This window comes from Ictalurus punctatus, chromosome 12 (assembly GCF_001660625.3).
Source record: "Ictalurus punctatus breed USDA103 chromosome 12, Coco_2.0, whole genome shotgun sequence".
In the NCBI taxonomy this organism is placed as follows: Eukaryota; Metazoa; Chordata; class Actinopteri; order Siluriformes; family Ictaluridae; genus Ictalurus; species Ictalurus punctatus.
Genome location: NC_030427.2, coordinates 15,773,950 through 15,798,710, shown reverse-complemented (window position 1 = coordinate 15,798,710; position 24,761 = coordinate 15,773,950). Strand labels below are relative to the sequence as shown.

At 40.4% G+C, this 24,761-nt stretch overlaps 1 protein-coding gene across 2 annotated transcripts in view; it reads right to left on the bottom strand.

Annotated features, from left to right (window-relative positions):
• The window catches only part of rptor (regulatory associated protein of MTOR, complex 1), a 100,674-nt gene that overhangs the window by 57,959 nt on the left and 17,954 nt on the right, over positions 1-24,761 (bottom strand). For both annotated transcript variants that reach the window (XM_017481138.3, XM_017481139.3), the window contains exons 5-7: positions 6,168-6,326; positions 3,899-4,045; positions 60-235 (exon numbers count right to left, since the gene is read on the bottom strand). In XM_017481138.3, coding sequence (XP_017336627.1) covers positions 60-235; positions 3,899-4,045; positions 6,168-6,326 — 482 coding nt within the window. The remainder of the gene's footprint in view (positions 1-59; positions 236-3,898; positions 4,046-6,167; positions 6,327-24,761) is intronic.

The window sequence follows — 24,761 nt, the reverse complement described above, 5'->3', positions numbered from 1 at the left end:
CAACAATATGATTACGACATTTCTTCATTTCTTATATATGGGGTGTGTGTGTGTTTTACCAGCGCAGAGCGATTTTGATGGGCGTGGTCAGGCAGGAGGTGAACAGGTCAGCAGGGAGGTCAGGGTTCATGGGCAGGAGCTCGGTAGCTTCACACGCTGCTAGCTGAATGCAGTTCTTCATGGATGGAGGGAGGGGCATCTGTGCCAGGGGGTGGTTCGGGTTTATTGCCGCCACCTGCTGGGCGAAAGAAGCGAGGCTGTGAGAGCACACGTGTGTACGAGAGCTTTCTCCGTCTGACATTTTTTCCCCTCCTCATCGTCGGCTTAGGGATCAAATGGCGGCCATTTTGTGATGCTTCAGTTCACTATAAGATACAATTGGTGTATAGAGATAAGTATATATATAAAAAGAAATATATTAAATAATAAAAATAAATAAATGTTAATTTTGTTTTATGATGATTATTTTGTGTGTGGTTAAATGCTCGAATCTGATTGGTCAGAAGGTGTGTGCTCGTCTCTCCCACACCCATGGGCCTGGTCGCATAAGGGCAGTTACTTGGATCAGACTGGCAGAGCAGCTGCTCCATTCTGACGTCGTCTTCTGATATTTAGTACAACTGCAACTATTTGTGAAATTAAAATGACAGTAAGATGCCAGTTTCCTTGATACGTATAACAATGATATGGATACTGCAGAGCTGGTTGAAGTTGTTAATAACACTTGCTCTCTCACCTCAGACACTAGCGCTCCACTCAAGTCCAGGAGAGTTAAAAAGAAACATGCTCTTCAGCCGTGGCTTAACGATTGTACCCGTGCTCTTAGACAAGAGTGCAGGAAAATGGAGCGTAAGTGGAAGAAAGATAAACTGCATGTCTCTTATGACATTTTTAAGACGGCTTTAATAAATTATCAGAGGTCAGTGAAAGAGGCTAAATCAAATGATCTCTCCAAATGAATAGCTGTGAAAGCAAATAGGCCTAAGGTACTAATACCATTTAATACTATTGATTCTGTGCTAAATCTTTCTCGGGCTGTTAGACCTGACCCCCCTCTCCTGAGTCCGGTGATGAATTTCTTAACTGTTTCGTCAACAAAATTGAAGTGATCAATTCTCCTATTCTGCCTTCATGATGTGATCCTCTAGAGGATTCCCCTCCGCTCAGGTATTTAACCAACTTTCTGATTCAATCTCACAGATGAAGTGTTCAAGCTGTATGATGGATGTTTTTCCAGCACGTCTTTTGTTACGAGGTTTTTGAAACTGTCAGTCCAGTTGTGAGAACCATTATTAACAGCTCTTTAGCTACCGGAGTTGCACCAGCCAGCCTCAAACATGCAATTGTGCTGCCTTTGCTTAAAAAAACCCTCATCTCGATCCAACTTTACACAACGACTATAGGCCTATTTCCAAATTGCCTGTTATCTCCGAGTTGCTGGAAAAAAGTTGTTTATGAACAGTTAGATTCTCATTTGAATTTTTCTAATATTCTAGACAAGTTCTTTACACAGCACTGTTAAAGGTTACTAATGATATTTTAATGTCACTTGACTCTGGCACTTGTGCTGCGTTGGTCTTATTGGATCTTAGTGCTGCATTAGATACTATCGACCATAGTATTCTTTTAAATCGCTTAGCGTCTGTGGTTGGTATCAAGGGCATGGTTTTGCAGTGGTTTGCGTCTTATCTGAAAGATAGGGCTTTCGCAGTAAACATAGGGAATTTCTCTTCTTCATCAGCCCCCTTATCGTGTGGTATTCCTCAGGGCTCCATATTGGGTCTTTGTTGTTTTCTCTTTACATGCTTCCCTCAGGTTCTATATATCGGAAACATGATATTTCCTTTCATTGCTATGCTGATGATACCCAATTATATTTTCCAGTTAAATCAAATGGCATCAGTCCTTCTGGGTCCCTTTTTAAATGTCTTGAGGACATTAAATGTTGGATGTCTAACAATTGTCTGCAATTAAATGGAAGCAAAACTTTGGGCTCCCCTACTGCTTCTTCTAGGTCCTCTCTCTGTTCTGCACTAATCTATTTTCTGCTCTACTCAATACTTACCTCATAAGTTACACAGCGAAAGCTATAGATTTTACATAGATGTCAGCAATTTATTCGACTGAAGAAGCTCCATGGCAGCCGTACATGTTACAGGGGAAAAAAACAACAACCTGGTATCAAACTCTAGCGTTTACATTGTGACATTATTTAAACATTGCAAACGGGACTTTAACATTAGTGTTAGCCACTACGTGATAACTTGCGCCAAACACACACACACACACACACACACACACACACACACACACACACACCTATCACAGTTTAATAACGCAGCAATGTCGGCTTTTCTCTGGCATCACACAGCTTTGATTGTAAACACCACATACTGAATATGCAAATTAGATTATGCAAAAACACTCGCATTAATTAACACATAAGCATATATGTTTTACACACACACAGTTGTGGTGTTTAATTAAAGAGAAGATGTAAATATAACTCTTCAAAATGAGACACACACACACACACACACACACACACACACAAATACAGTCTCTCTCTCACACACACAAACACACAGAGTGCAGCAGCAGTTCAACTCTACTACAGAAGTGTATATAAACAGTTGAAGAAGGAAAGCAGGAGTGAGTCTCTCTCTCTCTCTCTCTCTCTCCACCACCTTGTCAGGTTTAAGTGTTATTGATGAATGGAGAGATGAGCTCCTGCTCTTTTCTCCTCCGTTACCCTCACTCCCTCAATCACTGTGTGACCCATGACCCCTACAGTGTAAAGACTCGGTGGACTTTGGGTTTAATCTAAACCTGTCTGACACAACGGAGTCAGGAGAGAGAGAGAGAGAGAGAGAGAGAGAAGGGTGGTCAGAGCGTAAAAAAGGGGGCGGGGAAGCTACAGATTTCCAAGGTGCACATTCAAAAACATTATGTGTGTCTGTATGTGTGTGTGTGTGTAGTGAGACTGTGTGTGTAGAGAAAGAGAGAGAGATTTGTGAATTTGTGTGTGTGTGTGTGTGTGTGCGTGTTGAGTGTGTGTAGTGTGTGTGTATATGTAATTGGTGAATGGTCTGCACTTATATAGCACTTTTTAACCTTAGCAGTTCTACACTGTTTCTCATTCACCCATTCTCTCTCTCTCTCTCTCTCTCTCTCTCTCTCTCTCTCACACACACACACACACACACACACACACACACACACACACACACACACACAAGGTGCTAGTCTCGTGGGCAAGTGGGGTTCAGTGTCTTACCCAAGGACACTTTGGCATGTGGACATATGTGTGCCGGGAATCGAACTGCCAACCCTATGATTAATGGACAACCCACTCTACCAGCTGCCCGTGTGCCTGTAGTGTGTATTGTGTGTGTGTGTGTGTGTGTGTGTGTGTGTGTGTGTGTGTGTGTGTAGTGTGTATGTAGAGTGTGTTGTGTGTGTAGTGTGTGTGTCTGTATTTGTGTGAGTGTGCCTGTGGTGTGTACTGTGTGTGAGTGTGTGTGTAGTGTGTATGCAGAGTGTGTATAGAGTGTGTGTGTGTGTCTGTATTTATGTGAGTGTGCCTGTAGTGTGTATTGTGTGTGTGAGTGTGTTGGTAGAGTGTGTATAGAGTGTGCTGTGTGTGTTTGTATTTGTCAGAGTGTGCCTGTAGTGTGTATTGTGTGTGTGAATGTGTGTGTGTAGTGTGTATGTAGAGTGTGTATATTGTGTGTTTTTGTGTGTGTCTGTATTTGTCTGAGTGTGCAGTGTGTATGTAGTGTGTGTGTCTGTATTTGTGTGAGTGTGCCTGTATTGTGTGTAGTGTGTGTATAGAGTGTGTAGTATGTGTGAGTGTAGTGTGTGTGTGTGTGCGTGTGTGTGTGTGTGTGTGTCTGACCTCCAGCTCCTGCTCCCTCTGCAGTGCGAACTGTTTGAAGGACTTGACGATGATGCCGGCGTTGGAGCAGTCGTACACAAAGATGGAGGGACTCCCCATCCACGTCTGCAGGTCGTAGATGGACAGAGGGATGTACTGAGTGTAGTTCTGAAATGGAGAGAGAGAGAGCGAGAGAGAGAGAGATTAGTGATCTCTACATCAGTGCTGCTGTCAGTACGGGTGTGTTTAGTATTGTTGGTCATAAAAGAGGGAATGAATGGGATGAAGAGATGGACAAAATGACAAGATGAAAGTCAGAAAGAGGGGGACAGATGGAGAAAGTGTGGGAGCAGAGTGAGAGAGAAAGAGAACAATGACATACAGATAGACAGACAGAAAGACAGGTACAAAGACGGACACAAATAGATTAAGAAAGAAAGAAAGATAGATAGACAGACAGATAGAAAGATGGATCGAGGGTAGTGAAAGGCAGACACATACATGCAGACAGACACGTATAGAAAGATAAATATACAGGGTATATACAGAGGGATACAAAGATAGACAGACACCTAAGCAAACAGACAGACAGATACACAGAGTGGAAGACAGACAAACACAGACAGATACAAGGTAGTAGACAGGTAGTGAAAGGTAGACAGAGAGACAGACAGACAGACGGACACAAAGTTAGAGAGACAGATCTGACAGAGACAGATAGATGAATATGTAGAGAGACAGATGGATAGACAGACATACAGACAGACAAACACAAAGAGAGACAGACAGTGAGGTAGACAGACAGAGGGCAGAGCAGGCTGAAACTGTGTGAGTGAGACAGGAAGAGAGTGAGACAGCTTTTCTCTGAATTACTCAGAATTTCTTATTTTCACTGAGGGAGATGTTTAATACAGTTACTGAACATTGTCTGTGTGTGTGTGTGTGTGTGTGTGTGTGTGTGTGTGTATATATGTGTATGCGTGTATGTGTAGTGTGTGTGTATGTGTAGTCTGTGTGTGCGTGTGGTGTGCGTGTAGTGTGTGTGTGGTGTGCGTGCGTGTGTGTGTGTAGTCTGTGTAGTGTGGTGTGCGTGTGTGTCTGTGTGTGCGTGTGGTGTGCATGTAGTGTGTGTGTGTTGTGCGTGCGTGTGTGTGTGTAGTGTGTGTGGTGTGTGTGTGGTGTGCGTGTGTGTAGTGTGGTGTGCGTGTGTGTGTAGTGTGCACGTGTGTGTAGTGTGCATGTGGTGTGTGTGTGTAGTGTGCATGTGGTGTGTGTGTGTAGTGTGCGTGTAGTGTGCGTGTAGTGTGCGTGTAGTGTGCGTACGTAGTGTGCGTGTGTAGTGTGCGTGTAGTGTTTGTGTGTCTGTGTGTGTGTGTGTAGTGTGCGTGTGTGTGTAGTGTGCGTGTGGTGTGTGTGTGTAGTGTGGTGTGTGTGTGTAGTGTGGTGTGTGTGTGTAGTGTGGTGTGTGTGTGTGCGTGTGTGTAGTGTGGTGTGTAGTGTGTGTGTAGTGTGCGTGTGTAGTGTGCGTGTGTAGTGTGCGTGTGTAGTGTGGTGTGCGTGTGTGTGTAGTGTGTGTGTGTGTAGTGTGCGTGTGTGTCTGTGATGTGTGTGTAGTGTGTGTGTAGTCTGCGTGTGGTGTGTAGTGTGTGTGTGGTGTGTAGTGTGCGTGTGGTGTGTAGTGTGTGTGTGGTGTGTAGTGTGTGTGATGTGCGTGTGGTATACGCGTGTCTGTGATGTGTGTGTAGTGTGTGTGTAGTCTGCGTGTGGTGTGTAGTGTGTGTGTGGTGTGTAGTGTGTGTGTGGTGTGTAGTGTGTGTGTAGTGTGGTGTGCGTGTGTGTGTAGTGTGTGTGTGTGTAGTGTGCGTGTGTGTCTGTGATGTGCGTGTAGTGTGTGTGTAGTCTGCGTGTGGTGTGTAGTGTGTGTGTGGTGTGTGTGTGTAGTGTGGTGTGCGTGTGTGTGTAGTGTGTGTGTGTAGTGTGCGTGTGTGTCTGTGATGTGCGTGTAGTGTGTGTGTAGTGTGTGTGTGCGTGCGTGTCTGTGATGTGCGTGTGGTATACGCGTGTCTGTGTGTGTGTGTAGTGTGTGTGTGGTGTGTAGTGTGTGTGTGGTGTGTAGTGTGTGTGATGTGCGTGTGGTATACGCGTGTCTGTGTGTGTGTGTAGTGTGTGTGTGGTGTGTAGTGTGTGTGATGTGTGTGTGGTATACGTGTGTCTGTGTGTGTGTGTAGTGTGCGTGTGTGTCTGTGATGTGTGTGTAGTGTGTGTGTGCGTGCGGTGTGTGTGTGTGTACCTTGTTAAAGACCCAGATCTCTCCGTTGACGGTGGGACGGGGGACACCGTGTCCGTTGTAGTGGAACAGGACACGCTCCTCTTTAGCATTCCTCCTCAGAGACGTACACAGCTTCTTCACCTCGTCCACTGTGGGGTCTAAACTCTGCTTATAGCGCGCCTGGTGGACGGGAGGAGAACATAACACCTTACACAACCTCGCTAATCACACCAACCGCTGACCCGCAGGGAACGCTAGCGGTCAGCATGACAACATTTCACATTCATCATCTCTCCAGTTCTGTCCTTCCTCAGACAGGACCTGGACGTCTGAGCGCAGTAGAACCTGAGCACTGGTGGTTCCTACCAAGTTCTGCAGATCTCCAAATACGGAAACATCCGGAAAACGAACTTCTTCTTTATAGTGTTAATGCTCAAAGGTTCTTTGTTTCCTAAATTAAACCCTATATATATAAAGAAAATCTTGTCTTAGGGTTCTACATAGGACCTTAAAGGGTTCTCTCAGAACGACAAACCAAAGATCCTGTTATTATTGTGAAGGATAATTTAAAAAAAAGATAAAAATCAATTATAAAACCCAATTCTACACCTTTTTTCCCCTAATGTGCTTTTATTGATTCTTCTAGAAATAAATGCTTGAAATAAACAGAAAAAAACATCCAGCATTACGTTAGCTTTAATAATCTTATCGATTGGATCGTAATCAAGTAACGAGAAATAACGTAAGGAGGTCTCTTTTAACAGGCGTCCTCACATCGCCTAGCAACAGCGCTCTCACGCTTTCAACCACTCGAAATTCGGGACATCTGCACCTCGGGTTTTAGCGAGAACGAGAGACGAACTCCGTTAGCCACGTTCATCCGGAGACTAAACGAGGGATAGAGACAGAAAGAAAGACAGATGGAGACACGGAGAGATGCGCAGTGGGTGTGTGTGTGTGTGTGTAAAAGTTGTTGCGATATAAATAAAGCGAATAAAGTGATGGTGTAAACGTTTAGACGTGACGTAGCAAGTGTGACTTTTTTTCCCGGAGATTTCAGAATAGAAACGTGTCGATATGTAAAGTCAGAGAGACAGACAGCTCCAGGATAATAACGCATGCAGACAAGTGTGAGGGTTCTTCCAGAAGCACTTAGCAAGGGAGAGTGTGTGTGTGTGTGTGTGTGTGTGTGTGTGTGTGTGTGTGTGTGTGTGTGTGTGTTTTCTCTCGTAGGCCCAGTGATGGTGGAATAATGCATATGGAGACAGCAGGAGAAGAAGGTCGAGACCATCCGGATGCTAATCGATGGAATAAGTTTACCAACTTGTTGATTCACTTTCTGTTCGTGTTTGTCTATCCGTCCTCAGAAATTCAGAAAAAATGGGGGGAGAAAAAATTCTAAAGAGGATGAGAAGAAGAAATGACTCTTTTTCCCCAAAACATGACTGACTCCTGTGTAACTTTAGCTACCTAGCTTATGTTAGCATCGTCACCGATCACACCTTAAGAGCGGATTATTACTGGCTTAGCTGTCGACTACATGTGTGGGTTTTCCCTCCAAAAACATTAATGAACTCTCTGGAAATCAATCGTAAAATCCGCCTTCTTTAAGGACGCCGAGCTCATCTACGTGAACCTGCTAAATCTGTGAGCCAATAGAAAACGAGCGGGCGGGGCTTTGTTCTGGTCATTCTGTTAAAACACTGTGAGGAAGTGGTAATCAATCACTAATAAACGTGTGGTAAGAGATCTTTTGAAAACAGTGCTATAGCTAGCTGAAGCTACCACTTGCTACGTCACGGCTCTGGAATGTCGTAAAACACAAGCGAAGGAAATAGCGGCGTATCGGTTACTAAAGACGTGACAATTATTAAATACAAAGACGCGTCATTTAAGTCGAGGTGGCTGGGGAACGCGACAGAGAGAATCGCCACACCCGTTGCGAAGACGCCTTGTGACAGGGAGTCCACGAATCAATGAGAGGCGGAGCTTATGTTAATCTGATCCGATTAGCTTTTCTTTTCACTCCTTAGAACACTACGTTAATTTACACAATAAAATAGCACGTGCAAGTAAGCGTTCTTGTTAATGAAACAAAATACTAATTTACCTAACATTAGTTATGCGACCTCCGTTCGCCAATCTTCGCACAGTGCCAACAAACTAGAAACACTATGCTGTGTGATGTAAATAGATCATTTTACGCTAGGTATACGCTTATAGTGATCAAATCCGTGATCAAACCAAACAGATGTAACTCCGCCCCTTGAGCCACGATCACATAACATGATTAAACAAAACGAAACAATTACTTCTTCTGTTATAACACGGCTCGTCCCTAAACAACGAAGATAACGGAGAAGCTATCGTCTTACGCTAATGGGTTACACTATCGGCTGTGTTCCAATCCAGATGAAGGACGTCTCGGTCTGTGCTATCAGAGCGAGGGAGGAATGAGATTAGCGGGACCTTAAATGGAGACGTTATTAAATTAGCGAGCAGGATGAGACGAGCTGGAGTGGGGAATGTGTTATTCGAGAGGAGAGGATGGATGGGGAGATAACTTCCTCAGGTAGTGTGTGTGTGTGTGTGTGTGAGAGAAGAGGCTTTACATAGAGCTGCAGTCTCCCAAAAGACTTCACACCCTCTCAGATTCTCTCTCGCAGGTATCACCTCACAAAATCCCTCATTTCTCTCACTTTCTTTTTTTTTTTTTTTTTGCATCTCTCCCTCCTGAGTTCTTCGTCATCTCCTCGGAATGTACCAGAAAGACGAAGAAGCCCTGGGCTCGTATTCAATTTTGTTCCTGCACGAATACAGAGGGCGTTTACGTGAACTCCGGCTATACGCCAGCGTCAGGAAGACATTATGTTACGCGTAAATAATTGAAGAAAGCCGAAAGATTAAATATTCATGACGAAGGTCTGACATTTGCTTTTATGCAATACATTACAGTGGTACTGCTAACGTTTACGACTGTATAAAAGAGCAATTTCAATTTTATCACAAGCGCTGCTTTTTAATACGGGCTGTTTTTAACACGACCTCATCGACTCACCCAACACCCGAGTCTTGCATGACGACGCAGGGAGACCGTTTTTAAAATAAGAACACGCACTCATGCTCGGTAATGACTTCAAACAGTGAACAGGACTGTATCGACACCTCTGTGTGTCTGTAGAACGTTAACAACGAAAGTAACGCTAACTAGCATGCTAAGTAAACGGCGTTAAAATGAACAATCTAGCTAAACATTTGGATGAGTTTGCTAGATTAAAAGTAGCAAATCTAAGCGATATTTTAAAAAAAAATTTATTACCTTATAAAACCGCTATCGCTATTTTTTTCAGAACTGGGAATTAAATTACATCAACAAATTTTCAGCAAGTTACGCTTCAGATAGCTACATCTATGTCACTTAATGTCCTTGACACCTCAAAACAAATAATAATAAAATAATGGAATAGTTAGCTAGCTAGTAATAACCTGCTGAGGTCATTTTTAGCTGTATTTCAGTTAGCTAGCTAGTAATCACCCACTGAGTTAATTTTTGCTGTATTTAACTTAGATAGCTAGCAATAACCTTCTGAGATGGTTTTTTATTTATTTATATATTCTTATTTAAAGCGCACCTATTATGGTTTTGAAACGTGCCTAATTTTGTTATAAAGGTCTCATAAAATAGATCTACATGAACATTTTAATGTGCCCATAATTTTAATTGCAGCATTACCTTTTCCCCCCAGTGTCACAAATGACTCGCTGAATGATCCGTTCTAAAGGATTCATTCTAAACTCCTCCTTTCAGAGAGCATACTCTGCTCTGATGTCCCAGTCGGTTTGACTGGTCTACCACTGTCAGCATGTGTCGAAAAGGACACATGGTCAGATGTCAGACAGTCAGATGTCCCAGTCGGTTGTGATTGGTCTACCGCTGTCAGCATGTGTCAAAAAGGAAACGCCCACTACCATAACGAGTTTCAGCTCTGTCTGTTCGCGAGCAGCCGATGAAGACCAGAGGCAGGGTTTTTTGTTACTAACCTACATAGGCTAGTACAGGAAGTAAGTCTGGAATTACTAACGACTCGATTCAGCTGTTCAGAATCGCTTCCTTCTTGTGGGAGTCAACAACTCTGCGCTTTGATTTTTGAAACTTTGCAGACTTTTTACATTCACAAACTGCTCTGAAAATCCATAATAGGTGCACTTTAAGTTAGCTAACTAGTAATAACCTCTTGAGGTGTTTTTTTTTAATCGTATTTAACTTAGCTAGCTATTTATAACCTCCTGTGCTAATTTTTGCTGTATTTAAGTTAGATATCTAAGGTAAGTTTAGCTGTGTTTATGTAAGCTCACTAGTAATGAAATGTTTTTTACAATAAAAAACATTGTAAAACAGTATAAAACAACAGCAGGTAAGTGGGAAATAAAATGTTAATTACTCCTTTATCACATGAATAAATTTATGCATTTGGATTTAAAAAAATCTGTCCGTATTTTAAAAAAAAAAAAAAAAGTATTTTCATATTGAATGAACTCACTATTTGAAACAAATGTAATTATTCAACACAGGCTTTTTAATGCAAAAAGGACTTGTTTATAACATAAGCTTTATTCACTAACCATCAGGATGTTTTTTGTCAAGACTTTTTTGTTTAAAAAAATGCATCTTCGTTACCTTTCCTACTGTGACATTACTGCAGAAAAAGCTGAGAAATCTCTCACAGAAAAAAAAAAAATCATACAATAGTCGATGAGTCAAATCACGACACACACACACCGGGCTTAATGTGAGGGAGTGAGAAAAAGTTGCTGGTTTCCATGGTAACAAGGCACGATAGCTTTAACACTCTTTTCCCTGGAGCTGAGAGTGAACAAGGAGCAAGAGTTCAAGAGAGAGAGAGAGAGAGAGTGAAGGATTGGGACAAGGCCGAGCTGAAATGTACAAGCTACCAGAGGGGTTGATTCTGTTTGAAAGCTCAGTGGGGGGGAAAAGGTTTGAGATACTCCTGTGGGGAGAGCCATGTACACTCCGGCATTCCCCACGCTCCAGTATTCCTTACACTCCGGCATTCCCCACACTTCAGTATCCCTTACACTCCGGCATTCCCCACACTTCAGTATCCCTTACACTCCGGCATTCCCCACACTTCAGTATCCCTTACACTCCGGTATTCCCCACGCTCCAGTATTCCTTACACTCCGGCATTCCCCACACTTCAGTATCCCTTACACTCCAGCATTCCCCACGCTCCAGTATTCCTTACACTCCGGCATTCCCCACGCTCCAGTATTCCTTACACTGTGACATTCCCCACACTCCAGCATTCCTTACACTGTGACATTCCACGCGCTCCAGTATACCTTACACTCTGACATTCCCCACGCTTCAGTATACCTTACACTCCGGCATTCCCCACGCTCCAGCATTCCTTACACTGTGACATTCCCCACACTCCAGCATTCCTTACACTGTGACATTCCACGCGCTCCAGTATACCTTACACTCTGACATTCCCCACACTTCAGTATCCCTTACACTCCGGCATTCCCCACACTTCAGTATCCCTTACACTCCGGCATTCCCCACACTTCAGTATCCCTTACACTCCGGCATTCCCCACACTTCAGTATCCCTTACACTCCGGCATTCCCCACACTTCAGTATCCCTTACACTCCGGCATTCCCCATGCTCCAGTATTCCTTACACTCCGGCATTCCCCATGCTCCAGTATTCCTTACACTCCAGCATTCCCCACACTTCAGTATCCCTTACACTCCGGCATTCCCCACGCTCCAGTATTCCTTACACTCCGGCATTCCCCACACTCCAGTATTCCTTACACTCCAGCATTCCCCACGCTCCAGTATTCCTTACACTCCGGCATTCCCCACGCTCCAGTATTCCTTACACTGTGACATTCCCCACACTCCAGCATTCCTTACACTGTGACATTCCACGCGCTCCAGTATACCTTACACTCTGACATTCCCCACACTTCAGTATACCTTACACTCCGGCATTCCCCACACTCCAGCATTCCTTACACTGTGACATTCCACACGCTCCAGTATTCCTTACTCTCCAGCATTCCCCACGCTCCAGTATTCCTTACACTCCGGCATTCCCCACACTCCAGTATTCCTTACACTGTGACATTCCACACGCTCCAGTATTCCTTACACTCCTGCATTCCCCACGCTCCAGTGTTCCTTACACTCCAGCATTCCTCATGCTTCAGTATTCCTTACACTGTGACATTCCACACGCTCCAGTATTCCTTAAACTTGAACTTTCCCCACAAAAAAAATAGTCAAATTTAACTAAATACACACACACATACACACATATATATATATATATATATATATATATATATATATATATATATATATATATATATATATATATATATATATATAGAGAGAGAGAGAGAGAGAGAGAGAGAGAGAAAGTATTTTCATCATTGGTTATATCACTATGTCCGGAGGTGAATCGCCGTACTAGCAAGCCCAAACATAAAAATAATTTGTTCATATTCTGTGTGTGCATATATGTATATATATATATATATATATATATATATATATATATATATATATATATATATATATACATACACACACTTATTTAAATATATATACATTTATATATTCAGTACGTGTGTGTTCAACAGCAGGAGAGGAGGTGAGATGGCTCTGCCACTACACTGCCCTACATCTTACTACAGTCTGTTGCTTGCTTACACACACACACACACACAAACACACACACACACACACACACACACACACACACACAGTGTGTGTCAATAGCAGCAGGACAATGTGTGTGTGTGTGTGACTAAGTGCTAAGTGCAAGTGTTACTGTTATGTAACTGGCTGCAGAATGAAGAGGACTTGTGTCAGTTGGTGTGCAGCTACACACACACACTCCACAACTCACTAAGACACAGACATGATGTACTATTACACACTAATGCACGCTAATACACACACACACACACACTCCCTCTCTCTGTCCTTTCACACACTCCTCTAGTCTCATTGTCTCACACACGTACACGCCTCATGTGCAGATGATTATATAATCCTCCCGCAGGACGGCTGCTCCTCGAGCTGTGTATGAAATGCGGATAAAGTTTGCTAAGATGCTCTCTCTCTCAGATGCATACACACACACTGACTTAACACATTGGCTTTGTCATTTGTTAAGGAATCTTGCGGGAATCATATCTTGGAATTTAATAAAGCATTGTCACATAGTCCCACTGCTACGCTGACACCTATGTGCTATGATATGAATATTAGCCATAGCATAACAACAAAGATTTAATCATTTTATACATGTGGCTCCCATGTCTTCAGGAGAAGATGCTGCTTAACTAAATTAGCTAGTTAGTAAAACCTCCTTAGATAATTTTAGCTGTATTTAAGTTAGCCAGCTAGCAATAACCTCTTGAGGTAATTTTTCTTGAGGCAATTTTAGCTGTAGTTAAGCTAACCTCTTGAGGTAATTTCTTTAGCTGTAATTAAGTTAGGTAGCTAGTAACAATTCCTGAGGTAAATTATTAGCTGTACTTGTCAACTAGCTATATTAATGGCCTCCTGAGGTAGTTTTTAGATGTAGTTTTTAGATGTAGTTAATATGATAAATATTATAGCTATTATGTTTTATAATGCGCATTTCCTGATGAATAAAATGTCGTTAAAAAATCCAGTCTACGTGGGACAGAGCCAGGAATTATAAAAAAAATAATAAAATAAAATAAGAAAAATAAAAATCCCAAACAGAATTTTTGGGGAAAATGCTAGGAAAGAGGATGAACCGTAACATGAATCAAGAACAGGAACTGTGTGTCATGTCCGGATGAGTGCTAGCTTACACACTGTGAGTTATTTATAGAACACTGAGTGGTGATGAATGAGAACACAGAAATGCGTCTGTTCAAAAATATCACCACAGTGATACTATGTCCTCTATCTACGCGCGCGTGTGTGTGTGTGTGTGTGTGTGTGTCTATGTCTACGTACTGATCCAATCAAATGCGTTAAAATAACATGTGGAATGTCAGATATCTCATTTGAAACCGGATCAATGCTAGAGTAAAGAAACGACCTCTTGCTTCTACATTCAGTCGATAAAAACACATTTTACTCGACTTATATATCAGAGATGAAGCATCTGTTAGTCTGTTAAAGGCCAGAAGTGCATACAGAGGACGCCTTAAACGTTATGCATGACATATTAAGTCGTATTGACTGCGAAAATATCACACAAGTTTGACCTTTTAGGTAGAAAACAGGCTGATATTTAAAAATACAATAGTTTGTGTAAATATGCTAGGTCCTGTATACAACAGTTTAACTGGTGTGTAGATATCAGTGTAATGTTGTTTTTTTTAAACGAATGCTGTGAATTTTTAAAGGCTTTTGCAGAAAATATTATATATGATAAGAAAAAGACCTGAAGGTAGGTATTTTACAATTATTACAATTGTTCAATCTCAGTTATTTTAGCTTACTGTAATTAGACTGCAAAAAATATACAATAAAAATAAAAAAATATAGTAGCCAAAAAAGTAAAGTAAGAAAAAAAGGTAAAAATATAAAAAAAAAATTATGTGAATGTATGTAATATTTCTTTATGAGATTACTACGTACGAAAAAATATTAATAAAATTTCAAAGTATCACACAAGTTGGACCTTTTCGGAAGAATAACTTTTTTTATATATATAAAAAATTTTATTTTATAAAAAAAAAAAAAATGCAAATACAATCATCATTTACATTTTATATATAGATATTTATAGTTCAATAGTGTTATGAGTGTTTTTTAAACAAGCACTTTAATGAGAATTTTGATGACCTTTGCAAGAAACTTTATATACAATACAAAAACAACTTGAATGTGGCCTTTTAACAAAGAGATCTTAAAGTTGAAATATGCACAAAACTATATTAAATATATACAAATACATCTAATATTTCATTATGAGATTTTTAGGCAGCAAATATAAAAATATTAATCAAATTTATAGATTTTTTTTTTTTTTTTTACTCATTTCAAGCTTGAAAAAGTATTTTATTGAAAACTTCTCTTGACCTTTTAGGAGACGTTTAAAGGTTTTTGCAGAAGCAAATATTATATATAATATGAATATGATCTGACTGTAGGGCTTTAACGGTTATTACAGTCACCACTGATAAAAATAAGTAATAAGCATAAAAACATGTAGAAAAAATATAAAATATTAAATTAGATTATGTAGCAAATATTACAAAATATTAATCACATTTAAAGACATTTCTACTAATTTCAAGCTTGAAACGGTCTTGTTCAAGAAATAAATGCTTAAAATATGTGAAATTATGTGACAATATAACAAACAGAAATGCAAGCTTGAAATTAGAAAACAAAAATTCTATGAATAGACTTCATTGTTTTATATATGTTTTATTGTAATCTCAAAGTGAAACATTAGAAACATTTGCCTATTTTAGATAATTACACTTGCCAAGATATTATTTTTGCAGTGTGTTGTTTTAAACTGCTATATAAAATGTATGTTAGTATAAATGATAAGATTTGATTTTGACCATTCTATGATCATAAGTTTTGAATTTCAATAATACTGAATTAAACAGAAAAGTTCAATGTTTTGTGTATCTTTTTAATGAGTATTTTTATGTGAAAAACTTACACATATATTCAGAGGCATTTCGAGCATTCTACGTGAGAAAAGTCACATGGAACTGCCTCAATATTGAACTGAACATTGAACTCTATTTTTCTATCTAATTCTGCACTTCTGTGAAACTCTCAGCTTTTATGGTAGCAAGTTCTCGACTTTATGGCCTTGATAGATGAAATCTCCCTTTTTCCAGAAAGAATTTATCGTTGTAATAGTGCAGACAGGAAGCCGGGATGTGAGAAATAAATAAGTCTGGCGAACAGCGCACTATTGAGGCTTTCTTTCCTCCAAAAATCTGACACTAAATGCATTACCGAAATGACCTTGAGACTTAAGTGCTTGGTAGAAAAAAAGAATAATAATAATACAGTCTATAAACTGCAAAGGCCGCCGCGGACAGAGCAGAAAGAGCCCAAACAACTTCACACCAGCTTTCTGATTTAATTAACACGGAAAAAATATAGGCTTAAAAAAAATAACAAGGCTGCCGGGTTTTTTTGTTTTTTTTTGTTGAGCAAAAGCATAAATCTAAGGGCACTTAGATCAAAGACACAGTCATGTTATTTCACTAGAAGTCACGGTGATGGATGGTTTTGTAGTCTCAGAGTTCTGGTTCCGTTTAAAATTTCTTTGTGAAATTTTCATTGTCAACCAATAACACAACTGTGCTTCATTTTTCAGAGGTTTGCACAAGATCCAAATGGAGAAAGTGCAGTAAATTTTCTATAAATACTCCTGAAGTGGCTATAAATAAGTCCATTATAATTTTTTTTTTTTTTAAATAAAAGAAGACTGTGGTGGTAAATCAGGACTGTATAATTATGGTTCACGATTAGAGAGGTGTGGTTTGCTAGTCTGACAGATTAGAAGCAAATAATTATTCTCGAACGTACATGTTTATGAAATTTATACGTTGGGTCTAGTCTAAATGACTAACCAGACCAAAATAGAGAACTTTTTTTGTTGATAAAATTTCAATCTCACAAATCCCAAAACCACAGTCACGGCCGTATCTTCGCCATGTACGCACGCTCATCAAACTAAAAGTTTCTAAAAAGTAAGGTGTACTGTACACCTCATTTGAATAAAAAAAAAAACAAATTGTTTTGAATGTTATTACTGTAGGAGGCATGGCCACGCAAAGTTGTTCAATAGTAGGTCACATGACCATTACATATCTAGGCTGTACCAGTGCTAGGAACTCAATAAAGAACTTTTTAAAAATTGTTTATGTTTCATTGTTCTGCATTTTAAACTTTTGGGTTTGTTGGTAGAGGAGAGAAAAGAGAAAAGGGCTAGCACTTCCTGGAAAGTCTTCGAACAGAAGAAAAAGCATCTAACAGGATATAATGCAAACTTCACCGACATGTCAATTCAGACAGGATATACTGTATATGACCTGGAGTTATTTCTCTTGCTCACTGTATAGACCGTAAAATACGACGTAAAAATGACACAATCAGACAGAACTCCAATCCCCGAGATAATCTGATAATAATACCATTACCTCACATCCACATGCGAAACAAACCCCATCCCAATAGAGCTTTTTGAGAATGACATTTCTATAAAATCTCGTACCACGTAAATCATTCATAGGAACGTTTACACTAATTGGCTAATCATGAAAATCCTGTCGGTGAGCTAATGTCAGATCAAACACCGCAACTAAATGTGAAACCGTGACAACCCTGGTGCTGACTGAACACGCTACGCTAACGAAGGATGGTATCTTTCATTTTTGAAATTCACAGTACACCAAATAAACAGCCTCCACTCCGACACCGCATGCCGTGGTCCTGTTCTCGACACCGAGGTGATGATGGAAAAACTGCACTGCTGCCAATCAACACCTGTCAGACCCACCAATCTCACACAGACAAGCACCATGTTCTCATCCTCACACACACACACACACACACAAACAAACAATGACATCATCGTCTGTCACTTACGACAGTGCAACCTGAAGCACAATGGCATGCGATGTAAAAAAAAAACAATCCGCTTTCAGTGGTGTCTTCTGTTCTTCAAATAAACTGTACACCTCCATCTGTCCATCCATCCAATCATCTGTCCGTCCGTCTAGCTATCTGATAGACTATCCCTAAATCCCCTCATTGTTCTAGGACTAGATTTAGTGATGCTTCAATGGACACATCCCTCTATCTCTTAATCCATTCATCAAACCCTAAATCTGTCCATAACCCACTCCTTGTTCATCCATCCAACCCCTTCATCTTTCTCCATCCATTCCACAGCTCATCCTTTCCATTTCCATCCATTTATCTATTCATTGCTCCATTCCACAATGCTTCCATTCCTCTCAATCTGCCGTCATCCCAGTGAACTGTTCATTCATCCATCCCTTCATCTGTCCATCCACTGTCTATTTTAGGGCTGCAACAAATTATGATTTTCACAATCGATTAATCGGCCGATTATTTCTTCAAACAATCGGACGGAGAGCAGAGGACAAACTTGCAGTACCATTTTCCGTTTATTTAAAATAAAATCCACACACTAAGTGTTACTAATCTAAACTTCAGACTAAAACTTTACATTAACATAACAGTTTGTCCAATTATACACACACACATACAAAGATACATAAATAAACATATTTTTATTTATTATATGGATGCACAAAAAAAACGCACTTATAATTAAACTACAGTCCTGATAATAAAATTTCACTTTCACTGCACCTTGTAGTTTCTGTTACTCGCTGCCTTTAGACATATTATTTTACTTGTGTTTACTTTGATCATAGTGTTTTAATTTAACATTACAGATCTTTCTTGCGCTACACTGTCTATCACCGCGTCTACACTGCTAGTGAGGAGTGACGCGGCCTCGTTGCTAATAGATCACTTACAGATCGCGGCCGTTATAATAAGCAACAGCATTGACACTGCAAGCACACAAATACAGCATATGATCACAATAAACTTGATTTAAACTGAACCTCTTAAGCGATTTGCACCGGTTTTCCCAACCCCTTGCACACATTGGAGCATTTTGGATATAAACAGAAGTTTGTGTTTGTGCATCACTGTCGTGCTACCGTGCTACCCAAGCGCCGCTGTGTAAAGTTTACAGGTTACAGTCTTCTATACTACATTTAATATAAAATGCACCCCTGCTTTAGAGGACTTCGGCCACACACTTTTTCCCGCTGTCACTTGATGATTACGCCTCCGTCTGATGGTGACTGAGGTCATGTTGGGCATAAAAGGTAACGCTGACAAACAGTAAACTAAAGAAATGTATTTTCATTGACTCTGGGTATCTGCTAAAGCTAGCAGCGTCGCATTACATGCGTATGAAATCATGTGCCATCGCCGAGGAAGCAACTTATACCTACAGTTAGTAAAAAAAAAAAACGCTATTGTTCCATTTGAGACGATACCAACCTTCTAAAATTCATACACTAGATGTTAGAGAACATAGTGCAATGTAAGTATATAGTATGTCATTTGGGACACAACGCAAGTATTTTCGGAACAATTAGTAATGTAGTGAGTAAATGCACCCAGGATTCATTGACAATGATTTTCATAATCGATTATTATTGATTTTATCGATTCGTTGTTGCAGCTCTAGCCTATTTCTTCCTCAGTCCATCCCTTGTTCATCCCTTAATCCATCCAATCTACTTACTCAGAGTTAATGGAGTCCATAGGACAATATGAGAGGTGTGTGAATGTGTGTGAGAGAGAGCATAAGAGAGTAAGAGAGAGAGATGAAAGAAAGATAGAGCTTACTAGAAATTCCCTCCTGTTCTCTTCATAATCCTTAATTATCAGGGAAATTTCCCTCTATCATCACTTCTGAGTGACCTTTTTGTGTGTGCGTGTGTGTGTGTGTGTATACGCGCACACTCAGAAAACGTATGCAGATATCAGAGACTCTGACTTCTGATTGGTCGGAGAAACCCACACTGGTTTTGATGTTCTGATTGTTAGTGCAATTATTTATTTATTTATTTATTAGCACCAACAGCATCCGTCCCTCTGTCTATCCGTCCCTCCTTGCCCCATCCCTTAATCATGCTATGGCTCTCAGTCTACATCCATCCCATCCTCGCTTCCATCTGTCCATCCATCTCTACGTCTATTTCAGTCTAATCAGTCAATCACTTAATCCGTGCCTTGCTCTATCCCTTCATCGCTTCATCTATTCTTCCATCCAACCCTCTGTCCATCCGTTCCTCTTAAAGTGATTGTGAACACTTTGTTTGTACATCCCTCCATTCGTAATTCCCTCAGTGCATCAGACCGTCCCTCTAGTCATCACTGGCCCATCCCTCTATCAATCAAACTGCACCTCCATCTATTCGCTTCTCCACCCGTCCCCCAATCTATTCATCACTCCGTTCTATTATGACCTCTATGTACCATTTCATCTACCCAGTGTTTCGAACATCAAACGCGTCAGCTGTGCGTCATCTTTACTACCACAGCAAAGAATAAAGATTTTACGATCAGCTTAGAATGTCATCAGTTATTAATCATCCCTCTATCCCTCTCCTTATCCCTCTCTCGCTCTTTCTATCATCTCCACAGTGAGCCCAACATCCTCCATCTCTCTGTCTGTCTAAACCTTTATCCTGAGCTCAATGCACCAAATAATTACTCAGCCTTAATGGAGTCTATAGTACTATATGAGAGAGAGAGAGAGAGAGAGGAGAGAGAGTGTGTGAGAGAGAGCATAAGAGAGAGATGAAAGAAAGATAGAGATTATTAGAAATTCCCTCCTGTTCTCTTCATAATCCTTAATTATCAGGGAAATTTCCCTCTATCATCACTTCTGAGTGACCTTTTTGTGTGTGTGCGTGCGCACTCAGAAAATACATTCAGAGATCAGAGTCTTCTGATTGGTCGGAGAAACCTACACTGGTTTTGATGTTCTGATTGTTGGTGCAATTTTTTTTTAAATTAGAAAAAAAAACTACATTTTGTTCTGAAGCTAGTGCCCTAGAAAAAGAGTGCACATAAAAGACGCCTACAGCTCTGTTTAAACAGGCAAATCTCCAGTACACACTTTTTCATGAAGAGGAACATGTACATGGCGGTGAATAATGACTTGCATAAAAGGACTTGATTAAAATTTTTATATGAGAGTGAGACTGCGAGAGAGAGAGAGAGAGAGAGAGAGAGTGTGAGAGAGAGAAACTTGTTCCTGAACACTTAGTGCATTTGATTGGTTAAAAACACACAGTGTGATCATCTGATCTAATTGGTTAAAAACACACACAGTGTGCTACTCTGATCTGATTGGTTAAAAACATACACAGGCAGTATGATGCTCAAATTGAATTTTTCCCGAAAATGCATGAATGCATTTTTTTTCTCTTATTTTACTGAGGAAGCCACGCCTAATTTCGGGGTTAAGCTACGTTAAAAACGGATCTTGCGACGGCGTGAATTGTAATTATCTCTTAACTCTGTAATTTAATCTAAACTGGTGTAACCGTTGACTTCTGTTTTACTTCATCAGTTCCTAGTTGCAGTTCTTTGCTACGTGATGAACAGAAGAGACGGTTAAAGTTACTTCACGGTTTAATGCAGCACTGTTCTGAATTACTGCTCAGCAATTACGTTTTTCACTGCGTTTAACACACAAAAAATACCCAACAGGCCAAAAATAATAAAGTCATGGAGAAAGCAACAGGATATTAAAATGTTCCCCAGCTCACGCTGGGCCTCGTCCCATGGCGGTTCCTTCCTTTGAAATAAATCCTCATCATGTCCTTTTCCATTTAATCATCCTGCTCCTGGTGCAAAAAAGAAGACGAAACCCTCACAGAATCTCCTGAAGCTGCTCATGGAGGAACTCGCCAAAGAATTAAACCAGTCAGAGACTTCGCTCTCTGTGCGCGTCAGCTTGCAGGATTTCAATCCAAATCAGTACCCTGGTTTGTGTTTTTTTTAAACAAAAATGAAAATTCTCTGCACCGCAGTCAATAAGAGAAGAGCGAGGACATGAAGTGTGTAAAGTGCTTCGATATCAAATTAGGAAGTTAATCAGGAAGCCGTACAGCGTACAAGGATTTACGGCATCACAAGTTTTCCTCTCTATGAAGGATGCGTGCAATATTCTTTCAAAATTTACACCAAAAAACCCCCCAAAACAACACAAGGTCTTGAACACGAAGAGGAAATCATAGTTATTTTAATAGCGGAAGGATTATAAAAATGATATGTAAGGGGGGAAGACAGTGTGTGTGGCGCTGTTATTGGAAAATAATCAAAGGCGCGGTGCCGTGATGAAGCAGAGGAACTATAACTCCTGGTCTTTTTTTTCCTTACACCACACCACAGCAATTTGCCAACGATTACAAACATTCATTTCATTTGAATACTTATCCATTTAACTGATTCTCACTTTACGTTATAGCAGCTATAAACCCTCGCTCCCTCACCAGCCTCTTTTTTATTTCCGTTTCGCGAAGTTAATAAGACATCAAAAAAATTCGACGCGGCTTGTCGCGATGTTACCGAGACACCGAAGCGTACACACCTCGGTGTGTTCAGAAACAGTTACAGCTTTACCTCTGACACCGGAAACGCCTTCCATAAATCTAAACAAATAAACGTCTCGTTTTTGCTCGACAAACTTGCGACGTCGGCGAGTTTTTTCATCGGATTACGTGAACGATAGAAACGAAAAGTATCAGAACGAGCGCATTCAGATGAAACTGACCAATTAGGATCGAGAATTGAATCACCTGATGTTACTAGATCTTTTTATAGAGAGTGTGTTTCGTGTAATGATGATGTCATCTTCTTGTACTCATCTTTTCACTGTTTAAAAGAACGGCAGGATAATGAATGGGTTAAACAAATATGTTTCTTTTAGAGGCTTGGAGCAAAATACGACGAATCGATCATTAGAGACGGCGTGTTTTGTGCTCGACGGCGAGACTCCGGATCGCCTGCTGCGTTTAGAGAAAAGACGCCGATCCGTTATCCTCCACTTTATCCATCCTCAATCCAATTAACGCAAACCTGCTTAATCCAAATGATCCACTTATTCATATTTGTTTGCTAAATGTCTTAAACAGTACTGCGGCATGTGTGTGCATACGTGTGTGTGTGTGTGGGCTGATTTTCTGGCACCCGGCTCAGGAAAGACAGCAGCATGTATCTCGCCCCTTCCCCGCAGCAGACAAAGGAGGAAATGAAAAGCTTCCACCATCCTACTTATTCGATCTTCTTGTCCTGCTTCCTCTCACATCCTCCTGAACTTTCCCTCCCTCCTACATCCTACATCACACCTTGCCTCTACAACCGCTCCAGATTTGTTTTTTCCCTCCTAAACCACCTCATATTCTGTAAAATCATCCGTTTATTCATGGTGACATGACTTGCCTAAAATTTTTACCACAGTGTTTGAATCGATCCCGATACGACATCGTGTCCGAGCATCGGGATTTGTCTGCCATGTTGTGTCCCAGTTTCCCTCCGAATACTGCGAAGTTTGTTGATTTTGCGTTCATTTCTGCGAAAATCATAATTTGGCCACGTCCAATCGTTGATGAGTGAATTAGAGAACATAACATTTCTCTTCCGCCGAAAAGAAAAAAGAAGAAACGCACCCTCTTGTTAAAACCAGTGATACAATCGTTAAAGACGGGGAAAGAAAAAAAAAAAAGAACACAGTCACGGTTTGATTCTCGGTCTGATCTGTCGATTTCCTGTCCCGGGTCTGATTAAGAACACTCGCAGGGCCGAGCCATTAGCGATGGATCGCGCTCTAACAAGCTCACATGCAAACGGAAAGTCAGTGCACGTGATAATCGGGCGCAGTCGAGCGATAAAAGGTTTCTGAACGGAAATCGATGGGAGGGAGAGGTGCACATCCAGCGCTGAGCGGAACCGACCAATCAGCAGAGTCCTAGGGGATTGACGGATGGGTGTTTTCTGTGGTGTGTATCAGCGAGTTAACTGGAAGTAGTGAATGAGGGCATGAGAACGAGAGCGCGAGCGAGACAGAGAGAGAGTAAAAACACGTGAGGATATAATCATCATCGATCCGTCACAATTAGTGAGGTCCTCAAACGGGTGCATTAAATTTACAACGAGGGCTACGAGTCAGTAGGGACATGAGTGTGTGTGTGCGTGTGCGTCTGTTTTGCTAATCAGCACAGCTTTCACAGGGCTAAAGTTGTAGTCAGTTCCTGTAAAATGTCCCAATACCAGCTTTCTGTTTTCTGTCTATTTTTCATTTTTTCACAGTTTTCCCGTGCAAATGTTAAATAAAATAAAAAAATGTAAAAAAAATATCACACTGTTAAAAACACAAAATTTGATCACAAGCAGACTTTTTGTTAATACAGTATATAAATAAATCATTCTGGAAGCCAGAAACTCCAGCATCAAGACTCTCAGATATTTCCTCTGAATCTATAATCCTAAGGCCTTATTGGTTGTTTTATTTTTTTAAGTGCATATGTTTGTTATATTTAGAATTTTTTTCATTCATTCTTTTCTGCGTAGAAATTTTCTTTAATTTCGATTCATTTCTATATTTATTATTTTGGCGATTTTTTTTTTAATATATATATATACGCATGTATTTTTGTTTTCATTTTATTCTTATTCAAAATGTATTTACTTTTACTTCCCGTTATTTATTTTATTCATTCACGGACTTTCATTTAATCGTTTTACTTTTGTTATTTTATTTATTTATTTATTACAGTATTTTGATTCTTCTATTTGTTCTATAAAACCATTCATTCGGTCGCTCTCCCTAATTCACTGCCCTCCGTCTCTTTGCTCTTTCTCTCTTCTCCTTATTCACTCCATCACCTCATTCATCTTCTCCTTCTCTCCCTCTAATTCAGTCCGTGTACTTTCCTTCCTTCCCTCTGTTCTCTTGCTCCTCCCACACTCGTTCAGTTTTTCTC